The 23,990-nt window shown below is 47.5% G+C and overlaps 1 protein-coding gene across 5 annotated transcripts in view; it reads right to left on the bottom strand.

The window, feature by feature from the left end:
- The window catches only part of LOC115659798 (unconventional myosin-X-like), a 263,102-nt gene that overhangs the window by 83,968 nt on the left and 155,144 nt on the right, over positions 1-23,990 (bottom strand). For all 5 annotated transcript variants that reach the window (XM_030580481.1, XM_030580482.1, XM_030580483.1 and 2 more), the window contains 3 exons: positions 23,805-23,919; positions 11,099-11,205; positions 7,341-7,646 (listed from right to left, as the gene is read on the bottom strand). In XM_030580481.1, the coding sequence (XP_030436341.1) occupies positions 7,341-7,646; positions 11,099-11,205; positions 23,805-23,919 (528 nt within the window). The remainder of the gene's footprint in view (positions 1-7,340; positions 7,647-11,098; positions 11,206-23,804; positions 23,920-23,990) is intronic.

The raw sequence follows: 23,990 nt of genomic DNA, 5'->3' as shown, positions 1-23,990 counted from the left end.
GGGCCCCACCCAGGCTGTAAGCCAGAGCCACCCAAGTAGCTCGGGTTGCTGTGGGGGCATCCAGACCCTCCAACTGCCTTGGGCAGGGGGTTGGGCTGTCGAGACCAGCCCTGTCCCTGCTCCCCCAGGGCAGGTGGAGGATCTGGGAGCCTGGGGCACTGAAACTGCGGGAGGAGGGTCAGGGGGGCCACGGTCCCTCCACTCTTAAAAGTGAGAGGACATAGCCCTTTTAACAAAAGAAACCTGCCTTGGGGGCAGGTGAGAGCAGGGAGCAAAGCATGGTCACTGCTAGCTCCTGCAGGCTGGGGTGCAGGAACAATATTTATAGTGAGGATGCTGTGAGCCTTCGAACCAGACTATAAAATCTGTATCTAATGGAAACCATTTCAAGTCAGGGGGTGCTGCAGGGCAGATGAGTCCCATTCTGGGCAGAGGGAGCTCAGCTCAGGGGAGATGGAGGTTGCAGTGTCGAGAGATGGGATGGATGTAGTTTGGGGAGGGCAATGGCCCCCCCCACAGGGTGAGGTGTGGGGAATGCATGTGGGATCACATGCCATTGCTCCCCTCATTTCTGCCAGCATTGAGTAGCTCTGTGGGGGGGGGGAAGAGGCAGTGGGGAAGGGAGGTGGGGTGAGGGGAAGAAAAGGGGAATGAGGGAGTGAGGGGAGGGGAATGGGTGAAGCGGTGTCAGGAAGAAGCAATGGGGAAGAGGGTTGGGCGGGGAGGGAAGCAGCAGTGGGGAAAGGGGGTGGGGTGGGGGCAAGAGGCACTGGGGGAAGCGGTGAATGGTAGACAGATGCAGTGGGGAAGGGAGGTGGGGTGGGGGGAAGGAAAGGGGAATGGAGAGAGGAGGAATGGGGCGGGTCCCCATGGCAAGGGCGTTGTGGGAGAACCAAACGTTCTTTGTGCCTAGGGCCCCAATAAATCTTAATGCACTTCTGCGCACATGGCACTGAGGGAAGTTTGCATCATAATTGTCCTTTGGCCATTGGTTGGGAGAGGTTCAAGCAGGTGGTTGTGGCAGAGGCAGGAAAGTAAGGTCTCCAAGATTGTTGTTGGCATGGGGGCTCTTGTTGATAGTAGGCAGGGTAGGGTGTGCGCAGTCACAGGTGGAAGGGTTGTTTCTGCTGCCTGAGTCTAGGGGCCAGAATATATATGCCAAGGGCCTGTAGCGTCAATCTGGAATTCTTGAAAAAGTGCAAAGATTCATCCATCTTTTTGTTGAAGAGATTCTTCTCATCAAAAAATAGGTCCTTGATCGCATTTCGGACCCCTAGGGAAGCAGAAAGATTGTAGCCCCGAGTCTCTTCACATAACTATTCCGGTGGCTAGAGCTCAAGAAGATGCATCAACTGCATCCACTGCTGCCTGGAGAGCCAGCCACCCTGGTGATCAGTCTCTTTTTGCCTATCAGCACATGGAATCATTCTTGGTGTTCTGGAGGGAGCTTGTCTGTGAACTCTGCTAGCCTACCACAGTTATTAAAGTTGTACTTGCTAGCAGAGCCTGATAATTTGCAATGTGGAACTACAGTCCTGCAGCGGAATCAATCTTCCCAGCAAGTCTAGCCACTTAGTCATGTCCGGAGGAGTGGATATTTGTGGTTGCTGCCTTGCCCATTCCAGAGCCCACTTGGACAACAAGGGAGGCTGGGGGCGGGTGGGTGAAAAGGAAATCTGTCCTCCTAGTTAGCACAAAGTATTGTCTCTCCACCCGCTTAGGTGTAGGTGCACAAGGCCGGTGTGTGCCGCTTCTCCTGCTGACATAGCTTCTACCTCTCACAGAGTTGGAGTTATTAAGCTGATAAGAAAGCATCAGCACAGCTGTATCACTGTAGCATTTCTAGCTTAGACTAGTCCTAAGAGAGTGAAGGAACAGCGGTTTCTGACTCAGGCCACATGGCGGTAAGAGGGAAGTGGAGAGGCATCAAACTGCACTACATATTATACCTTTGACAGGGAACACAAGGAGACACATAACAAACATGCAGGTCAACAGACACTGCTAAGAAAAGCTTCCAGACTCCGGCACATGGCATGCATGTGCACCCACCTATGGAATACACATAGGAACCATTACTCAAAGAACTTAAAGTTCTTTAAAAAAAAAAAAAAAGTCAAAATCTGTATAATGGAAAATGTTAAGCAGTTGATATGTAACTAAATAGGAAGGCTAATGAGTCAGAACCATCTGGGAGCTCACTTAAGAGCACCCTGGTGGTGATGCTGAGTTAGCTAGTTGTCCAAAGGCTCTCTCAAGGGGCAAAGAGCAGAGACATTTAAAACAACACTCAGAATCCCTGCTACAGTCCACTGGCATATCAACAGCCCTTCAAATGTGATAGACTGAAGGCAGCTAAAATACTCTAAAATAATCAGCATGGACAACATCCACCATTAGGAGAAGTGTGTTAGGGCATGTCTACACTTACCTCCGGAACGATCAATCCAGTGGGGATTGATTTATCGCGTCTAGTGAAGAAGTGATAAATCGACTACCAAGTGCTCTCTCGTCGACTCCGGTACGCCACCAGAGTGAAAGGCGCAGGCGGAGTTGACTGGAGAGCATCAGCAGTTGATTTACTGCAGTGAAGATATCGCGGTAAGTAGATCTAAGTATGTCAACTCTAGCTACATTATTCACGTAGCTGAAGTTGCGCAACTTGGATTGATCCCCACCACAAGTGTAAACCAGGCCTCAGTCATACACAAACTCCACCCTCAGGCTGGCAGAAGAACCAGCTGAGATCAAAGAGACCTGAGAAACATAGATATTGTCGGAGAGGTCATGCCACCACTTTCCCAACAACATTCCCTTCTTCTTCAATGCTTAGCTGAACAGTCGGCCGTAGCAATCATTTAACATTTGGTCCGTTCATGCGTGGCCACAAGCGCTTGATAGGCTGTCCAACATCAGAACAGACTTGATGCACCCATGTAATAGGGGGTCTGCCTCTGGGCTGCCTCCACCCCTCAGCTGATGGAATTTTATCCCGGATTTTACAAGCCACCTGGAGAACAGTGTTTGCCGGAATGTCTTGTGGCATACTCATGACATGTCTGAAAAGCGTAAGTTTCCATCTGCGGACAATGGCCCCAGTAGTCTGTAGACCGGAACGACTGTAAACATCTATATTACAGATGAAGTCATTCCACTTTATGCCCAATATACTACGTTGGCATTTTGTGTGGAAAGTCTCCAGCTTTGCCCAGTCTGAGCAGCAGAGTTGCCATGTTTTGCAATCGTACAGCATTACAGAAAGGATACAGCTCAGATAGATCCTGAACTTGGTGGTTGTGCTGAGATGATGCTGATTCCACATTGATTGTAAATGACCCATGGCAGACGCTTCGATGTCAATCCAGTTGAAAACCTCCATGTGAGAGTTGGAGGAATTGGTGAGTATAGAACCCAAATAACAGAAGTTGGAGATTGCTTCAATAGTTTAATTATTCAAAGAGACTGGAGTCACGGATGGACCTGAGCCTAGATTTTGCAACTTTGTCTTTGATCACAAAACACAGAGACCAACCTTAGCCAACTCTGCCTCCATTTGATGGAGTGCCTCACAAAACATGTTGGAACTCTGTACTAGAATAACAACATCAGCAGCATAGTCAAGACCTGAGAGGTGAGAGATCACCAATCTTAATGCCTATGGACCTGACGGAATGCTGCACTACGAAATCCATTGCCTGACAAAAGAGTGCAGGGGCCAATACTGCAGAAAAGGACCTATAGGTTACAGTGGACGAGAAGCTGGATATGAGTCAACAGTGTGACCTTGTTGCCAAGAAGGCTAACAGCATTTTGGGCCGTATAAGTAGGAGCATTGCCACCAGACTGAGGGACGTGATCATTCCCCTCTATTCAACATTGGTGAGGCCTCACCTGGAGTACTGTGTCCAGTTTTGGGCCCCACACTACAAGAAGAACTTGGAAAAATTGGAAAGAGTCCAGCAGAGGGCAACAAAAATGATTAGGGGGCTGGAGCACATGACTTATAGAGGCTGAGGGAACTGGGATTGTTTAGTCTGCAGAAGAGAAGAATGAGGGGGGATTGATAGCTGCTTTCAACTACCTGAAAGGGGGTTCCAAAGCGGATGGATCTAGACTGTTCTCAGTGGTGGCAGATGACAGAACAAGGATTAATGGCCTCAATTTGCAGTAGGGGAAGTTTAGGTTGGATATTAGGAAAATCTTTTTCACTAGGAGGGTAGCGAAGCACTGGAATGGGTTACCTAGGGAGGTGGTGGAATCTCCTTCCTTAGAGGTTTTTAAGGTCAGGCTTGACAAAGCCCTGGCTGGGATGATTTAGTTGGGGATTGGTTCTGCTTTGAGCCCATACTTCTTTAACTTGCCGGCAAGAATACTCATAGACTCATAGACTCTAGGACTGGAAGGGTCCTCGAGAGGTCATCGAGTCCAGTCCCCTGCCCTCATGGCAGGACCAAATACTGTCTAGACTATCACTAACAGACATTTATCTAACCTACTCTTAAATATCTCCAGAGATGGAGATTCCACAACTTCCCTAGGCAATCTATTCCAGTGTTTAACTACCCTGACAGTTAGGAACTTTTTCCTAATGTCCAAACTAAATCTCCCTTGCTGCAGTTTAAGCCCATTCCTTCTTGTTCTATCATTGGAGGCTAAGGTGAACAAGTTTCCTCCCTCCTCCTGATGACACCCTTTTAGATACCTGAAAACTGCTATCATGTCCCCTCTCAGTCTTCTCTTTTCCAAACTAAACAAATCCAATTCCTTCAGCCTTCCTTCATAGGTCATGTTCTCAAGACCTTTAATCATTCTTGTTGCTCTTCTCTGGACCCTCTCCAATTTCTCCACATCTTTCTTGAAATGCGATACCCAGAACTGGACACAATACTCCAGTTGAGGCCTAACCAGCGCAGAGTAAAGCGGAAGAATGACTTCTCGTGTCTTGTTTACAACACACCTGTTAATGCATCCCAGAATCACGTTTGCTTCTTTTGCAACAGTATCACACTGTTGACTCATATTAAGCTTGTGGTCCACTATGACTCCTAGATCTCTTTCTGCCATACTCCTTCCTAGACAGTCTCTTCCCATTCTGTATGTGTAAAACCAATTGTTCCTTCCTAACTGGAGCACTTTGCATTTATCTTTATTGAACTTCATCCTGTTTACCTCAGACCATTTCTCCAATTTGTTCAGATCATTTTGAATTTTAATCCTGTCCTCCAAAGCAGTTGCAATCCCTCCTAGTTTGGTATCGTCCACAAACTTAATAAGCATACTTTCTATGCCAACATCGAAATCGTTGATGAAGATATTGAACAGAGCCGGTCCCAAAACAGATACCTGCGGAACCCCACTTGTTATACCTTTCCAGCAGGATTGGGAGCCATTAATAACTACTCTCTGAGTATGGTTATCAAGCCAGTTATGCACCCACTTTATAGTAGCCCCATCTAAATTGTACTTTCCTAGTTTATCTATAAGAATATCATGCGAGACCGTATCAAATGCCTTACTAAAGTCTAGGTATATCACATCCACCACTTCTCTCTTATCCACAAGGCTCGTTATCCTATCAAAGAATGTTATCAGATTAGTTTGACATGATGTGTTCTTTACAAATCCATGCTGGCTATTCCCTATCACCTTACCACCTTCCAAGTGTTTGCAGATGATTTCTTTAATTACTTGCTCCATTATCTTCCCTGGCACAGAAATTAAACTAACTGGTCTGTAGTTTCCTGGGTTGTTTTTATTTCCCTTTTTATAGATGGGCACTATATTTGCCCTTTTCCAGTCTTCTGGAATCTCCTCTGTCTCCCATGATTTCCCAAAGATAATAGCTAGAGGCTCAGATACCTCCTCTATTAACTCCTTGAGTATTCTAGGATGCATTTCACCAGGCCCTGGTGACTTGCAGGCATCTAACTTTTCTAAGTGATTTTTTACTTGCTCTTTTTTTATTTTAACTTCTAAACCTACCCTCTTCCCATAAGCATTCACTATATTGGACATTCCTTCAGACTTCTCAGTGAAGACCGAAACAAAGAAGTCATTAAGCATCTCTGCCATTTTCAAGTCTCCTGTTACTGTTTCCCCCTCCTCACTGAGCAGTGGGCCTACCCGGTCCTTGGTCTTCCTCTTGCTTCTAATGTATTGATAAAAAGTCTTCTTGTGTCCCTTTATTCCCATAGCTAGTTTGAGCTCATTTTGTGCCTTTGCCTTTCTAATCTTGCCTCTGCATTCCTGTCTTATTTGCCTATATTCATCCTTTGTAATCTGACCTAGTTTCCATTTTTTATATGACGCCTTTTTATTTTGTAGGTCATGCAAGATCTCGAGGTTAAGCCAAGGTGGTCTTTTGCCACATTTTCTGTCTTTCCTAACCATCGGAATAGCTTGCTTTTGGGCCCTTAATAGCGTCCCTTTGAAAAACTGCCAACTCTCCTCAGTTGTTTTTCCCCTCAGTCTTGATTCCCATGGGACCTTACCTATCAGCTCCCTGAGCTTACCAAAATCCATTGTCTCTATTTTGCTGTACTCCCTTCTACCCTTCCTTAGAATTGCAAACTCTATGATTTCATGATCACTTTCACCCAAGCCTCCTTCTACTTTCAAATTCTCAACGAGTTCCTCCCTATTTGTTAAAATCAAGTCTAGAACAGCTTCCCCCCTAGTAGCTTTTTCAACTTTCTGAAATAAAAAGTTGTCTGCAATGCAGTCCAGGAACTTATTGGATAGTCTGTGCCCCGCGGTGTTATTTTCCCAACATATATCTGGATAGTTGAAGTCCCCCGTCACCACCAAATCTCGGGCTTTGGATGATTTTGTTAGTTGTTTGAAAAAAGCCTCATCCACCTCTTCCACCTGATTAGGTGGCCTGTAGTAGACTCCCAGCATGACATCACCCGTGTTTTTTTACCCCTTTTAGCCTAACTCAGAGACTCTCAACACTTTCATCTCCTATGTCCATCTCCACCTCAGTCCAAGTGTGTACATTTTTAATATATAAGGCAACACCTCCTCCCTTTTTCCCCTGTCTATCCTTCCTGAGCAAACTATACCCATCCACACCAACATTCCAGTCGTGTGTATTATCCCAGCAAGTACTGTGGGAGACCGTATCAGAAGCTTTGCTAAAGTCAAGAATAACACATCCATTGCTTTCCCCTCATTGACAGACCCAGTTATCTCCTCATAGAAGGCAATTAGGTTAGTCAGGCATGACTTGCCCTTGGTGAATCCATGCTGACTGTTCCTGATCACCTAGTCATACACCTTGGCAGATTCGCTACTAGGGGCCAGCCATATAACTAAAGCTGTGAGAAAAAATCCAGTACCTTTTCTTCTCTTCTTCCTCCTCTGGTTTCCTCCTAAGCTCCTCCTCTTCTTGCCATTGTCTTTCCTCTTCCTTCCTTCTGATCTGCTCTTCCTCTTCTTGCCTTCTCCTCTTCTCCACTTCCTGTTTCCGTCTCTGTTCCTGCTGCAGTAGGTGCCGATAGAGGCTGCGAGCCAGCTGGCCACGCCAATGCTTCTGCAGGACAACAGCCGAGGCCTTCAGTCGCAGGAGAGCTTTCTTCCAGAAGTGCGCTCGATAGTTCTTCTGGATTGTCACTATACTGACTAGGGCCTTTCGGTACTTCTTCCTACAAACAAAACCAAACAGTTAAAGGGCCATGAGTCACTGACTACTTCTATTACAGTCACGTCTCTCGTGTTTCTAAGGAATGGTTCCCCAGGGTACCAAAGTGCTGAACAAATGACGTCCAGTGCCCATAGAGGGCACAAGTAGTTCCCTCTCTTTCTACCAGGCAAAGATTCTTTTCCTTGCTGCCCTCTTTCCTGCATCTGACACCTTATTCCTGTCTCCAAAGTGACCCTTCTTGGAGCTGCTTTAATATGTCTGCCTTTGTTGAAAGGGAATGAGATCCCCAGGGGATGAAGGACAATTGTCACCCACTAGAAAGGAAGTTTCATGCTCAAGTCTTACATGCACATCTCTGGGAAACTACCAGCCTAGCACACTTGTATGCCCTTCACACAGACCCCTTGGAATCTTTATAGAGGAAAACACCCTTACCATCCACTTCGCTGGTCACTGAACCACCTTGAAATTTCAAACACAACCTGAGAATGATCCCCTAGGGCCAGCATAAGCATCTAAGATTGTGCTACATTAACATCAATGAAACCAGGGCTCCAGGAGCCAGGGCTGTCCCGGGGGGCAGGATGAGGGAAGAAGAAGAGGGGCGGGAGTGGCGCATGCGGGACATAGGCACCGAGTTTCTAATCTGCCGGGGAGTGCTCCCCCTGACTGCGCCCAGGCCCCACTGCCCCTCGCCCCCAAGGCCCCACCCCTGCCCTGCTTCTTCCAACTCCTGCTCCGCCCCCACCCCACTTCTTCCTGCCCCTCCTCTGTCCAGTTCCTCCTCCCCCCCAAACCACCCTGCACCCTGGCTCCTCTCCCCCCTAGTGCCTCCTGATGCTGCGAAACATGTGATCTGTGGCAGGCAGCAGGCACTGAGAGGGAAGGGGAGGTGCTGATTGGTGGGGCCCACCGGTGGGCAGGAGGCACTGGGAGGTGGGGGGTTCTGGTAGGGGGCTCCTCCTTGCTCCCCCCAGCCTGCCTCCCTGTTTACCTCCTTACCCCGCTCACCCTCCTGCCTAACTCTACCCCCCACCTCCTCACGAAGAGCTGGGCCCCGCAAAGCACGGGGCCTGGAGCAGTCCCCCTGATTCGCCGTACCCAAGGGATGGCTCTGCCAGCAGCAGCAGCTGGGTGCAGGCTACAGAGAGAGAAGGAAGGAGAAAGGGCGACAGAAGCAAGTTTAAATAAACTGGTTGGGGGCTGTCTCTTCCCCCCACTTTTCTCCCCAGTGCCTCTCCTCATACAGAGGGTGGGGCCAGCTGCATACTCAGCCTCCTCTAAGGTGGACAAAGCATATAGACAAAAGGCACAGGCTTTTACAAAACACATCTACCAAAAGCTCCACTGAGAATACCATGCCAAGGCCCTACTCAGCTCCATGGTGCTCTTCCTGATAATATCTATTAGCTCTGCTGTCAGAGGTTAAGGCCAGAAGGGACCATTATGATAATCTAACCTGACCTCAGGTATACACAGGCAATAGACTGTAACTCCCCATCTGGAGCCTTCTGCCCACCTTCCTCCACTTCCCAAGGTAAAGGCAACTTTTTCAGCCAATGCAGGAGGGCTGTGAAATACACTGATCCTGCACTTCACTCGTACTCAGATATAAAACATAAAGGGGACAAGGGCACTGATTTGGCAACTGGAATTTAGTTACCTATTCTGTTGATGCTGCAAGGTACTGGGCTAAAGCTTGGCTCCCCCTCCAAGAGTCATAGAAGCCACACGGGGACGGGGTGTGGCTCCTTCCCCCAAACCCATGCATGTCCTGTGAGGCTAACAGGGACACAGCCCATTTTACAGCCCCAGTTCTCCACAGGTCCTGCAGGGCTAAGAAAAGTAAAAACGTATTTTAGTTGGTGGAATCAGCAGCTGTGACTAGGAGTCCCACAGAGAGCAGGTCTGCTAAACAAAACGGGGCATTTTCACTTTGGTTTATTTTCTGATTCAGACACCCTGAGCTTCTGGGAAAGTAAAGCAGAGTGTACAGAGCCAACCATGTAACCTTTCATTTCTTAGACCTCTTTCCCCAATTCTCAGAACAAGTTCCTGAAGATATGGATAAGGATGACAGTAAAATCCTGGAACATCTAACTCTTCATGGCAGGCTTACTTTGCTTAATTTACGTAATCTTGGTGACTGATAAGCTCTAAGTGCTACATGGCAACACTCTCTAGTTTTGCCTTACTCACTTAAAACCTTTTCTGGACTTGTCCCATACTAATTCCTTTCTATTGGAGCCTCTCTAATGTTGATGCAGTGCAACACTGAAATCATCACAAAAAAGGTTTTCTAATTTCACTTTCTCCAACCTTCATCTTCTCTGTTTTCTGCTCCTTTACCTCCCTCTGCAATGCCTCATTTGCCACCAGCTGCTGTATAAGGATTCTTCCTTTTGACCATAGCAGCACCACTTGATTTGAAGACTAAACTTAGACGAACAGTGTGCATTCCAATCTCCCAGTCCACTAGCTGGGTACTTTCCTTTCCAGGAAAGTCACAGAAGAGACACTGCAGTTTTCCCTTCACAATGCTGCCTAGAAACTATGTTTTACAATGTGATAATTCCCTTCCTTCCCCAAAATATCTGGAGGTTTATGATTATTAATTATTATTATTTAACTGTCCCTGCCATGAGGAACTTACACTCTAATTTACACAGATTGCACAGCAAGTAAAGGCACCCAGACAAGGGAAGAGGGGAAGGCACAGAAACAGCATTTTGCTTTACTTTGGCAAGCAGCATGTGCTACAATCATTAAAGAGTCAGCTGTTACATTAGCTTCAAGGGGCAGGAGAGGGGATGGCTCTTCTGTAATAGCTTTTCTTTAACACTACTATGATTAGGAGCAGTAGTGGCAAAAGGGAGCAGCTGAGAGATCAGTAGTGAAAGACTAGCTCAAAGTAGTAAGTTCTTAAGAGTGACTTAAAGAAGGAGAGAAAGGCCCCTGGGACAATAGGAGAAGAGAAGCTGCTCCAGGCCTTGGGGAAAGTGCTAATAAAGGCAGACTTGGGAGAGGGGAAGAGGAGAGATGAAGGGAGCATTAGGTGAAGCTGGTAGGTAAAGGGTGGAGGAGTGGGAGCTGAAAGCCAAGAGGTAGAGGGGGCAGAGTTCTGGAGACCCTTGAAGGTGAGTCTGAAGAGGCAGAGAATCAGTGGACGGACCTGGTCATTGCAGCAGCAGGTTTAACACACTAGGGGGTGGGGGCGGAGGTTGGGGGGGGGTGTAAGAAGCAGGGTATAGAGAAGGCTGCAGTGGTCAAAGAAATGGCTATAGCACAGACAAGGAATTCAGCAGAAACACAGATTTTGCAGCTAGCCAATGGATTTGGAGGGTGGGGGGAACAGAAGAGTGGAAGTGCTGATGAGAACACCATAGAGGAGAGGATGGGGGATACTGCAAGCAGACAGGTGGAGAAAACGCAAAGACAGCCCAGAACACTGACCTTGCCATGTAGCCCAAGATGTGGGCTTGGATGACTATAGCTGCTTTCCTCAACTCTTCTTCCCGATCCTTCTCCAGGTTCTGTTCAAGAGCTTCCTTCAGGAAAACCTGACACCGTGGGGAGGAGTTTCAACAAACACAAAGAGAGGAAAGAAATCAGCCCTGGGGGAGAGTCAGGAGGTTCATTCCCTTGGTGACAAGCACAGAGTGCTCTCTTTATGCTGCTGCCCTGTGATCTCTGCTCAAGAGCTGCAGCCTCTCCAGAGCCACCCCTCACTTTTGGCTGGGGTGCTTTCCTGGTATTAAAAGGAAAAAATTGTGCAGGACATGAGCCAAACTCTTAAGCCCATCCCCCGCCTCCTTTCACTCTGTTGTCAAGGCTTTAAAGAAAGAGAGAAGGGGGAGGGAAGGAAAAATAAGGAAGGAGGAGGAGAGTGTGCAAGCTAGTTATTAACCCGTTTTCAGCTGATATCTTTTCTTCACACAAATCTATTTTCTCACTGCATTGGGCCCTGGCTACCAATATATGACATTAAATATTTCATAAAGAGATCATGCCACATTTTGGTTGCAGAGGTGAGCATTTACATTTCCAGGACCCTGGCAGCAGTTTGCACTCTGAAAAGTGAAGATTAATGAAAGAATCAGAAATCTCCAATGGTGAGAAAAATGCATAAAGAAACTGGCCATCCCCAATCAAACATCACCTGGCCATTCCAAAGGAATCTGATCACTGCAGGATCTAAAGGAATCCTGAGGAGAGGGTTCTCCATGTTGAGGGTTCTCCATGCTGAATGTGCTCCTGTACTGCAGAATACAAAGGGGGAGATGCATCCCAAAGAGAGAGGTGTCCTTGCCAGAGATGTGCTGCTGTACTGGAGGTTGCATTTTATAACAACTAATAATAGCTCGTTCTTCTCTAGCAACTACCATCCAAGGGCCTCCAAGCACTTTACAAACTTTAACTGATTAATGCTCACAGCCTTGTGACACAGGGCAGCACTATCCACATTTTACAGATGCAGGAACTGGGTCATAGAGAGACTAAAAGCCACATATCAACTCAGCAACAGAGCTAGAATCAAAACAAATTTCCCTGTTCTAATCACTAGGCAGCACCCTTGACATAACTCTATCTTTTCCTACTTATCTACCATGCCTCTTCACATCGCTGCCTCCAACTCCTGCCCTCCATCAGTGATACTAGCCTTGCTGTCCTATTCCTCCACCTCTCCCATAACTGACTCTGTTCTTTCTTCCACATTGCCCCACCTGCATGGAACAATCCCCTCCCTCATTGCTTTCTCTGCATTTAAATCTCTCCTGAAGAACAGCTTCCATCACAACGCCCACAAGAAATTAGCTGATTAATAATGGTCGAGGAATTGAGAACACTCTATAAAAAAAATCACCACCTTGACCACTTTCCTTGTATTTTGTGTCCCTTTCCACAGTCTGTGTCAGTTTGTTGGTCTTTTAAAAATATGAACTTTTTGGGACTGTTCTTTCCATCACATTTACGTTGAACCTAGTACATTATGGGTGGTACCAGAACAAAATAATTAATAGGGAGGGATAGCTCAGTGGTTTGAGCATTGGCCTGCTAAACCCAGGGTTGTGAGTTCAATCCTTGAGAGGGCCACTTAGGGATCTGGGGCAAAAATCAGTACTTGGTTCCTGCTAGTGAAGGCAGGGGGCTGGACTCAATGACCTCTGAAGGTCTGTTCTAGGAGACAGGTATATCTCAAAAAAAAAAAAAAAAAGACAGTACCTACAGTGATAGACACCTTATAAATGTTTAGGCAGGGAGGGAGCTGTCCTTGAGAGTTGGGCCAGGAATGCAACTCCACCATGCAGCAGAAGTATCCAATTCACAGAGACTTCATTGGCATTACAAGTCTCATGAGTGTTGGTAAAGTATTAAAAACACAGAGAACACTCAGGTATTTATCCAGAATATCCATCCAAGATAGGGTGCTTTGATCCCCAAACAACATGGGGTTTGCCAATAATAGCTAGCTGTGAAATGATAGCATTTTGCTGGAAGCAGATAAGAAAGATTAAAATGAATTCAAACTACAGGTAGAGAAATCTCCCTTGTCAGGAAAACCATAAGCAAATCATCTGTTTCTCTGTCATTTAATTCATAGCCACTCTCAAGAGTTTAAGCCCATCTTCATCTGAGAAAAGGGTGACTAGATTCAGAAATATACGGGTTATTTATACCATCATTTCTGTTCATATTAGAAACTGACAGAAACTTACAGTAAGTCAGACACACAGCAAGATGGTGTTAGTCAATATATATTCAAGAATACATGTGTGAATGTTGATTGTATATAGCAGTGAACACTTGCAAGTGGAAGCGTATGTATGTGAGGGCTATGCACTCGTGTACACAAAATGGTCTGTTCACACATGGATATTCACATATTTGTGTGCACGCTGTGTATAGTGTATATGTTGTGCAATGTACAGAATCCATTCAGCCCCTCCCTGGAGAAGGTCTATTACAGAGATATCTGCAAAACTCTTTTGCTCCTTTTAGCATACACTTTTCATCCTAAGTGCCAAATCTGTAAATTCACCTGTAGAGAACATTGGTGAAGGAGAAATTGTATTACTGTGCCTTGGATTCCAGATGGTAAGAAGAAACCTTCTGCAATGTTAAGCCAATTTCCTCTTTTTTCCAACAGGACCACATAAAATGTCACTCTGGACATCAAGAAAAACTTGATTAGAGTCGGATATAGATGGGGAGAACTGTGTCCTAACTGAAGACAGATGTGATGGGCAGTGCTAGAGCGAGGAGCAAAGGAAACACAAGAGTTTGGAGTCTTGGTATAGCTGCTGCTTGTCATGGCATCACAAATTAAGGCCATGGTGCACTGGAAAAAACAGTTGCTTGCGTTTCGTAACAGTTGTTCTTCAAGAAGTGTTGCTCAAATCCATTCCATGTAGGTCTGTGCATGCCCACGTGAACAGTAGCCTGAGATTTTTTCCTTAGCAGTATCCTTAGGGCTGGCTATGGCACTTCCTGGAGCCCCACACTCATGTGCCAGTATGTGGGCTGCTGCCAGCCCTGTGCCCTCTCAGTTCCTTCTTGCCATCTACTCCGACAGTGGGGATGGAGGGTGGGTTGTGGAATGGACATGAGCAACACATCTTGAGGAACAACAGTTAGGAAAGGTAAGCAACCATTTTTTCTTCAAGTGCTTGCTCATGTCCATTCTATGTAGGTGACTCACAAGCAGTACCCTTTGGTGGTGGGTTTGGAGTTCACTTTCATGTGGCTTGCAATACTGCTTTGCCGAAGCTGGCATTGTCCCAGGCTTGCTGAGTGATAGCGTAGTGGGATGCAAAGGTATGGACTGAGAACCAAGTAGTGGCTCTGCAGATATCCTGAATTGGAATATGTGCAAGGAATGCCGTTGAGGAAGCCCGTGCTCTGGTAGAATGAGCGGTGATTATGGCTGGTGGCAACACACCCACTTGTACGTAACAAAACCTAATGCACACTGTTATCCAAGAGGAAATCTCTGGAAGGAAACCATTAGGTCCTTCATTCTATCTGCTATAGCCACAAAGAGCCGAGTGGATCTACGAAAGGGTCTGGTCCTTTCGATATAAAAGACTAAGACCCGCCTAACGTCCAGAGAGTGTAGCCTAGGTTCCTCGTTCGACTTGTGAGGTTTCAGGAAGAAAACAGGTAAGAATATGTCTTGGTTGCAGTGAAACTGTGACACCACCTTTGGAAGAAAGGCTGGGTGAGGACGCAGCTGGACCTAGTCCTTGTAGAATACCATGTACAGAGATTCCGAAGTTAGGGCTCTGATCTCTTGAGGCCAAGGTAACTGAAACCAGAAAGGCAACCTTCCATGAAAGTAGAAGCAAGGAGTAAGATGCCATCAGCTCTAAGGGAGGACTCATGAGTTGAAAGAGGGCTAGATTTAAATCCCACTGAGGCACCTGAGGGTAGAGCCTCTCCAGGCCCTTCAAGAACCAGATTGTTATTTCATGAGAAAATACTGATTTACCCTGCACCAGCGGGTGGAAAACCAAGATAGCCGCTAGATGCACTTTAATCGATGACAGGGCTAGGCTTTGCTGTTTAAGGCAGAGCAAGTAATCCAGAATAGATTGAATTGGGGAATTGGAGGGGAAGATTCTTTTCTCTTAAATCCAGCAGGTGAAACATGTCTATTTGGCTAGGTAAGATGCTCTGGTGGAAGGCTTCCTGCTACCCAACAGGATTTGCTGAACCTGCACCAAACAGGACCACTTGTTGGCTGCATTCAGCCACTCAGCAGCCATGTCATTAGATGAAGGGGTATCAGATTGGGGTGCAGAAGAGTGCCCTGATTCTGAGAGAGCAAGTCCAGTCGAAGAGACAGGGTCTACAGGGTTGTCACACATAGGTCCAGCAGCATGCTGATCTGTTGGCCCAGCCATGCCAGAGCTATCATGAGGACCTTTGCTTTGTCTCTCTATTTTCAGGAGAATGCTGTGTATCAGTGGTATCAACGGAAAGGAATATAGAACCCCTTCTGACCACTGAAGAAGAAAGGCATTGGACAAGGAGACCTCCTCGGACCCTTGGATTGAGCAGAACTCCCAGCACTTCTTGCTCAGTTTGGACGCAAACAGGTCTATCTGGGGACACCCCCACCTTTGGAAAATTATATTGGACACTTCCGGGCGAAGGAACCACTTGTGGTGAGATGAGAAGGACCTGCTAAGGAGATCTACTAACGAGTTGTTGACTCGTGGGTGGTGTGAAGCTACTGGGAGGACGTTGTGCTGTACACAAAGATACCAAAACTGCATAGCCTCCTGACATAGGGATGATGAGCGAGCTCCACTTTGTTTGTTGATATAGACGATCGCTGTGGCATTGTCCATAAGAATGCAAACCACCTTGCCCTGTAGATATGGAAGTAAAGCCTGGCAAGCTAGACATACGCCTTAAGCTCTTTGACATTTATGTGCTGGTGACAATCGCTTTGCGACCTGAGGCCTTGCGTACTGAAGCTGCCTCGGTGAGCTCCCCAACCTTGATTGGAGGCATCAAAAATCAGGGTTGCTGAAGGAGGCAGAGTCATGAAGGGAATTTCACTCAGCATATAGCCAGAGTCTGTACACCAGATCAGGGATGTCAGGACCTGCGATGGGATCGTCACCAGATGATCTAGCCTGTGTCTGATGGGTTTGTAGACTATCACGAGCCAGGCCTACAGCAGTCAAAGGCGAAGTCTCACATGTCTGACCATGTATGTACAGGCTGCCATATGGCCCAATAGTTTGAAGCAGACTTGAGCAGTGGTGAGGAAATATGCCCTTACCCGACCGATGAGCTATGACATGGTACGAAAAAGGGACTCTGGCAGGAAAGCTCTGACTCGGGTAGAGTCCAGGACCACTCTTATAAACTCTATTGACTGCACTGGAACCAGGGCAGATTTCTGCTCATTTATTATCAGCCCCAGGTCCTGACAAGTGTTTTGTACCAGCAAAAGACTGCGGTGGGCCTGTTCCCAGGAGCTGCCTCTGATGACTCAGTCATCAAGATGGGGTAAATTTGCACCCCTTGACTTCTTTACATTTTGTGAAGGCCTTTGGCAGTGCTGCAAGACTGATGGGAAGCACCATAAACTGGAAGTGGCACTCGCTTACTATGAAACGAAGGAAGTGCCTAAGGCCAGGCCATAGAAAATGGAAATGTGGAAGAAGGCATCTTTCAAGTCGAGGGAGGCATACCAGTCTTCTGGATCAAAGAGGGGATGATGGAGGCTAGGGAGACCATGCGAAATTTCAACTTCTTGAGATATTTGTTGAGGAGAGACAGATCAAGAATGGGTGTTAGGTCCCCCTTGGCTTTCAGTATTAGGAAGTACCGGGTATAGAAACCCTTCCGTCTCATATGCAGAGGAAACTCCTCCACGACCCCCCCAGTCATAATGGAGATTCTACCTCCTAGATAGGGAGCGGCTCATGAGAAGGGTCCCTGAAGAGGGACGAGAAAGGAGGGTGGGATACAGGAAAACTGAAGGGTGTAACTGGACTCGATGGTGTTGAGCACCCAACATTCTGATGTGATATGGCGCCAATGATGGTAGGAAGCTGGCTAGCTTCCAAAAATAAAGCAGGGGTTGGATCCAGAGATGAATCTGGTGTGTTGCCCTTGGGGGCATCCTCAAAACGCCTGCCTCTGCCTACTGGAGCAGCAGGTGGTTGCCTACTGTTGGGCCAAGGAGGATGAGCCCAACTCGTGATGCTGGAAGCCTCTATTGTTACTTCTAAAAGCTCCCTGGCTCGATGACCCCAAGTATCTAGGCTGCAGTTGCGGTGAGTGGGCTTCTCTCTTGGCCACCTGGGGAATAGAAAGACCCTAATGTGGCCATAGAATCTTTGAGCCTGTGCAATCTGATCTCAGTCTGTTGTGAGAAAAGGGCCTCGCCCTCAAGGGGAAGGTCCTGTATGGAAGCCTGGACCTCCCGTGACAATCCCAAGGACTGGAGCCAGGAGCTACATCTCATGCAGATACCGGACGCCATCGCCAGCGCTGCTGAGTCTGCAGCATCCCATGCCACTTGGAGACGCCCTAGCTACCGTCTTACCCTCCTCAACAACAGTTGTAAATTCCCACTTGTCCTCCTGAGACGGAGAGTCTGCAAACCTGGACATTGAGGTCCAGGTGCTGAAGTCACACTGCCCTAGTAGCACCTGTTGGTTTCCAATGCAAAGCTGTAGGCTAGTGGTAGAATATATTTTTCTGCCAAAGACGTCCAAATTTTTTGCATCCTTGTTCTTAGGGGATAGCACTAATCTGGCCTTGCCTTTCTCATTCATTGGCTGCTGACATGTCCAATGACCAGGGAGTAGCGTGTGTATATTTGTATTCGTAGCCCTGAGCAGGTACAAAGTATTTCTTCTCTGCTCACTTAGACGTAGGGGGTCAGAGAAGAAGGGGTCTGCCACATCGCCTTGACAGTTTTCAGGACCCCACGATGGACAGGTAGGGCCAACTTTGAAGAAGAGGCACCTAGAATGTCAAGGAGGTCGTCTGACTACTACTTAAACGCCTCAATTTTGAGTCCCAAATTGGAGGCTACTTGCTTGAGCAGCTCCTGATGGGCTCGGAAATCATCAAGGGGTACACTGGCAGTTCCCACCACCGCATTGTCCAGGGACGAGGAAGAGGATGTGGCAACAGGCTCCACAGATGTCTCCTCCTCAGGCTCAGGAGCCATTTGCTCTGAGACAGCTGGGATCTCAGTGCCCTCTTCTTGATGCAGTTCTGTTACTGGTGCCTGCTAGGCCCCTGCTCTGGTTTGGGCCTCAGACCCCAATGAGAGTGCCTGGTACGATTGGGCCCTGGTTACAGGGGAAGCCCCCACGGATTCCAGATCTGCCACTGCTGGGGTCACTAGGAACGTGGCCATAGGCCTGCAGAGAAATCTGGCCCTTAGTCAGGGCACCAATGCTGGTCATAGTAGGAGCCCCTATCGCTCCTTGATCCCAAATACTCCTCTCTATCCGACCATGGAGGTGCAGTAGGAAATGTTTGCTGACGGTCTCGAGAGTGTGCCGGAGCTGACGACTAAGTCCGCATGTCTGGAGAAGGCAATCGCCCATGGTGCTGTGAATGAGATCACGACTGGTGATGTCTGGAACTCGAACAGTACTGGAGTGCCAGGATAGTGACTGGTGCCTCAATGATGAGTGGTGCTGGGACATCAATCAGTGCCGGGACATCGACAAGCATCGTGCCAGCAATCTTTGACTTTCAGGTGAACGGCTCCGCAAACGTGGCCGACTTAAACCAAGGGATGAATGGCAAGTGGAACTGCGCTGGCGACAGCGGGAGTGCTCTCAGCACAGGCTTTCCCATGAAGTGAGCCACTCTGATGGGTCCGCAAGGGCCTTAGATAAGTCTCTGGCTGCAGGGACCCAGTAAACGCCATTAGGTCCTTCGCAGCCTGGAAGGCCTCAGGCATCGATGGCACTAAGAAGTGCATAGGGTCCCGATCGCTTCCTGGAGTCAGTGGTGAGTTTCTATCAAGGCTGGATACGCTGAGCGGCAAACCCGCACTGGAGGACGACGTTGGAGGTGGTGAGCAGCCCTGCGCAGGTCTTGGATCAACTGCTTCACTCAGCGTTGGAGAGCAGCTCCTAACTGGACGCATCTTCTTGTGCTGCTTTCTGGCTGGCGAGGTGGATTGGTGCCAGGACTGGTCTGGTGATGATGATGCACTCCACACTGACATGTACGTGCTGGGTGCTGAGTTGGATGATTCCGACGCCAGGCACAGGGCAGTTTCCATTAGAAATGCCTTCAGGTGTATGCCCCTATCCTTTCAGGTATGGGGTCTAAAATTTTAACAGATCTGGCACCTTCCCTTTACATGTGCCTCACCCAGAGAGAACGTGTGTGGCTCACTAACTGGCATCAGTTTTGAGCAGGTGGCACACGGCTTAAACCCCAGGGAGTGGGGCATGCCCCGTCCCTGGGACTAACTAACGCTCAAACACTTAGCACTTAACACTAAGGAACTATTTATAGTAAACAAAACTCATGGTCTGAGAAGCTAAGGGAACTTGCAAGAGCACGCAGTATTCCAGCCACCGTCACTGGTGGTAAGAAGGAACTGAGAGCAGTGGTGGCTCTAGCTTTTTTGCCATCCCAAGCACAGCAGGCAGGCTGCCTTCGGCGGCGCGCCTGCGGGAGGTCCCTGGTCCTGTGGATTCAGCGGCTTGCCTGGCAGGAGGTCTGCCCGTCCTGCGGCTTCGGCATACCCGCTGCCGAATTACCACGGAATCCGCAGGCCCATAGGACCTCCCGCAGGCAAGCCGCCAAAGGCAGCCTGACTGCCGCCCTCACAGAGACTGGCAGGCCACCCCCCCATGGCTTGCCGCCCTAGGCACGCACTTGGAGCGCTGGTGCCTGGAGCCGCCACTGACTGAGATGGTGCAGGGCCAGTGGCACCCCATATACTGGCACACGAGCACGGGGTTCCAGGGGACACCAGAGCCGGCCCTATGGATACTGCTATGGGAAAAATCTTTGGTTACTGTACATGTGGGCGCCTACACACCTACATGGATGGACATGAACAAGCAGTTGAAGAAGAACAAACTGTTGCTAACATTCTGCCCCTTTCACTCTGCCAGGCCCTAACCTCTAGCATACATCAGGACAGAGCCTGAGTCTCCTCTTACAAACAAAAGCTTGGCTATTGCCAGCAGGACAGCTGCATTAGTACTAATGAGAAACACAAAGCCCATCCTGCCCTCCCTTCCTCCCTTCCTCTCCTGACATACACAATCCACTATATTAATTCAGAGTCTTTTCCTTCCTTTTCCAAACAATCACTAGAGATAAGATTATCCTCCAATTCATTTTGCAGGAAGTATTCCCCCTTCTCCATGCTACCCCCTCCCCTCTGCCCCCCAAAATCCTTCCTAGGTTACATCCCTCCATGCCATGCCCTCCCCTCAAATCCTGCCTCCCCTCCAAAAGAGAGTCATGGTTTAGTTCTAACTGGGGACTCTCAGCATGAGGTAACACTGCTGCCTTTATAGTTAGCGTAACTGGTACAGAGGGTACACATGGGGCCACTAGTCTCTCTCCAGGGCAACTGATCCCCATCCTGTTCACTTCACTTTCACTCAAACGACAGAAAATAAATCAAGTCTTCACTAGGCAAAAAGGTACATTTTTAACATGCGTTAGCCAACTTGAAGCAACCTCCTGGTGAAGACACAGCAGTTTGTAGGTATAACGTTTGTTAGCAGGTCATGTAAACCCTTAGGCTCCCACTTAGTGTTTACCTCGACTTGCTAACATGAAAACTGCCTTGTCCAGCCTAGGATTCCAAACGTCTGTCCAGCGATGTCAACACTACAAACTTCAACTGGCCTAGCAATGTCAATCAGTGGTGTGAAGAGGTGTGATTGCTGGTAGACACAGCCATGTTCTGATAAAAGACCCTAGCACAGATGCAGTCATACTGGTAAAACTGCATGCTTATTATTTTGCTCAGGGAGGGTGGAACAAACTCACACTCCTCCCCATTCTTCCTCTGTCACTTCAAGCGTCTATGCCAACAATGCATTTGACCCCTTAGCTGCGTGTTTCCTCACTCTGACCTATTCGTTCGATCTGCAGCCCTGCTTCAACTCTCCCACTCATCACAAGGGTCATTTACTTGACTTGGTCTTCACCAAGCACTGCTCTCTCTCTGATCTCTGTTGCTAAATTCCCTCTCTCCAGCCATCACTAATCTCTTTTAACATTGCCCCTCAGCCCCCAACCTCAGACTCTGTCACTTCACCTTTCCACAACTTCAGTCCATCAGTGCTGAGGACTTCTTGTCCAGTCTCAGTCCTCTTCACCCGGCCCTTTCTTCCATTGAGATAGTTGTTGAGTCTCTCCATGCTTCACTTTCCTCCACTACTGACTTTTTTGCCCCTCCCTTCATCACAAGGTCCACCCTGCCAACCCCCAGCCCTGGATCACCCTGATTATCCACTTCCTTTACTCTTGCTCTGGCGCCAAAATGCATCTCTGGTGAAAATTCCATGACCAGGCCGACTTCCTCCACTACACATTCGTTCTCTCCTCTTTCAGTTCTGCCATCTTCCTAGCTAAACAACTCTGCTTCTTCAATTTAATTGAATATCACACATGCAACCTCAGCCACCTTTTCACCTCCTTTGACTCACTCCTCAAACCTTCCAGCCTCCTCCTAGCTCGCTGATTTCTTTCAAGAGAAACTGACAGAATATAACAACCTGTCCTTCACACCCGATTCAGCTTGCCTTCCTTCCTGCCTTCCCCTCCTGCAATTCTCTTTTCCTTCTCACTGGTCACAGATGCAAGAGTTTCTTCTATTGTCTCTTTCTCCAACCCCTCCACTTGCCACCCATCCTACTTCCCATCTCCCACATGTTCACGCTCATCCCCTCCCTTACACAGCTCCTTAACTTCTCATTCTCCTCTGGTGCTTTCTTCTCACAATGCAAACATGGTTTAGTCTCCACCATTTAAAAAAAATATTTTGTTCTTGAGCCCATAATAACAGCTCTTTAAAAAACTGCCAACTCTTTTTTCCTTAGATTTGCTTCCCACGGGATCTTACCTACCAGTTGTCTGAGTTTGCTAAAGTCTGCCTTCTTGAAGTCCATTTTCTTTAATCTGCTGTTTTCCTTCCTACCATTCCTTAGAATGAACTCTCCCATTTCATGATCAATTTCACCCAAGCTGCCTTCCACCTTCAAATTCTCAACCAGTTCCTCCCTATTTGTCACAATCAAATATAGAACAGCCTCTCCCCTAGTCACTTTCTCCACTTTCTGTAATAAAAAATTGTCTCCGATGCATTCCAAGAACTTCTTGGATAATCTGTGCCCTGCTGTGTTATTTTCCCAAGACATGTCTGGGAAGCTGAAGTCCCCCATCACCACCAAATCTTGTGCTTTGAATGATTTTGTTTAAAACAAAAAAACAAAAACATTCATCCACCTCTGTTTCCTGGTTAGGTGGTCTATAGTAGATCACTCTTTTATCTTTACCCAGAGGCTTTCAACAGGTCTGCCTCCCGCTTCTATCTCGAGCTCAGTGCAAGCGTATACATCTGTGATATATAAGGCAACACCTCCTCCCTCTTCCCCCGCTTGTCCTTGAATAAGCTGTTCCCTTCTATACCTTCATAAATCAAACTCTAATAAGCTTTCAGCAGCATTTTTCTTACTTCTTAGTTCTCTGCACATTTTGATCACCATCTATGGAAACATTTTTTCATCAGTTTGCGTGTTTACAGTGAAATTGACGATTACCAACGTTTACTGATAAAAATTGAATCCTTCCAACCATGGTTGTTATACACCAACCACTGCTCAAAGCAACTAATCTAATGACCTACCGCCTACTATCTAACCTCCTGAGCAAGAAAAATGAGAAGACCCTTAGGTGCACCTAGACACTACCAAAATCCTTGAGTTGTCTCTGTACATACTGACATGATCACAGTGGGCAGGAATTAGTTAGACTGGACATGAGAAGGGAGCAACGTATTGTTTTGCAGGTCCACCAAAAAAATCCAATGCTAGTTCTGCTTGGGTCCTTTAAAACTAGACTTGACAAAGCAATAGTAAATGTAAGTAGGGAACAATCCTGTGCTGTCCAATGGGAGAATGAAAAGGGCTGTTGAGTCTCATCTAATCTATCTTCAAATATGTAATTTGGGAAGCATTTGAGACATTACAGGTCAGCAGCATAGCCCAGTCAGTGACCTTCAGTAGTACAACTACGCAGTGCCATTAGCAGCAAAGAATCCTGTGGCACCTTATAGACTAACAGACATTTTGGAGCATGAGCCTTCGTGGGTGAACACCCACTTCGTCAGATGTATGTAGTAAAAATTTCCAGGGGCAGGTAATATATATGCAAGCAAGCTAGAGATAACGAGGTTAGTTCAATCAGGGAGGATGAGGCCCTGTTCTAGCAGGTGAGGTGTAAAAACCAAGGGAGGAGAAACTGGTTTTGTAGTTGGCAAGCCATTCACAGTCTTGAATGGCCATTAGTTTACTTCCACCTGCTGTTTACTGGAGTGCTCCCGTATATCACCTTTCAATTAAACTCTCTTGCATCAGGAATTACTTCCCTCTCCTCACCCATTGGACCCTTTTCTACACTGAGGTAATACCTTGTTTTTACCCAGCTGCCACTCTTTCCTGGTGCTGTCATACATCTGTAGCAAATGTGCACACACAGTCTTGGTGTTGTCTGGGACACTCAGATTCTTCATAAGCATCTTGTACCTGATAACCAAACACAATCTCTTGACATAAAAGTATGTACAATACTATCCTTTCCATTTCTAACATGCTTC

This window comes from Gopherus evgoodei, chromosome 11 (genome assembly GCF_007399415.2).
Source record: "Gopherus evgoodei ecotype Sinaloan lineage chromosome 11, rGopEvg1_v1.p, whole genome shotgun sequence".
NCBI classification, from domain to species: domain Eukaryota; kingdom Metazoa; phylum Chordata; order Testudines; family Testudinidae; genus Gopherus; species Gopherus evgoodei.
The sequence above is the reverse complement of the archived record's forward strand: the minus strand, read 5'-3'. Positions and strand labels throughout refer to the sequence as shown.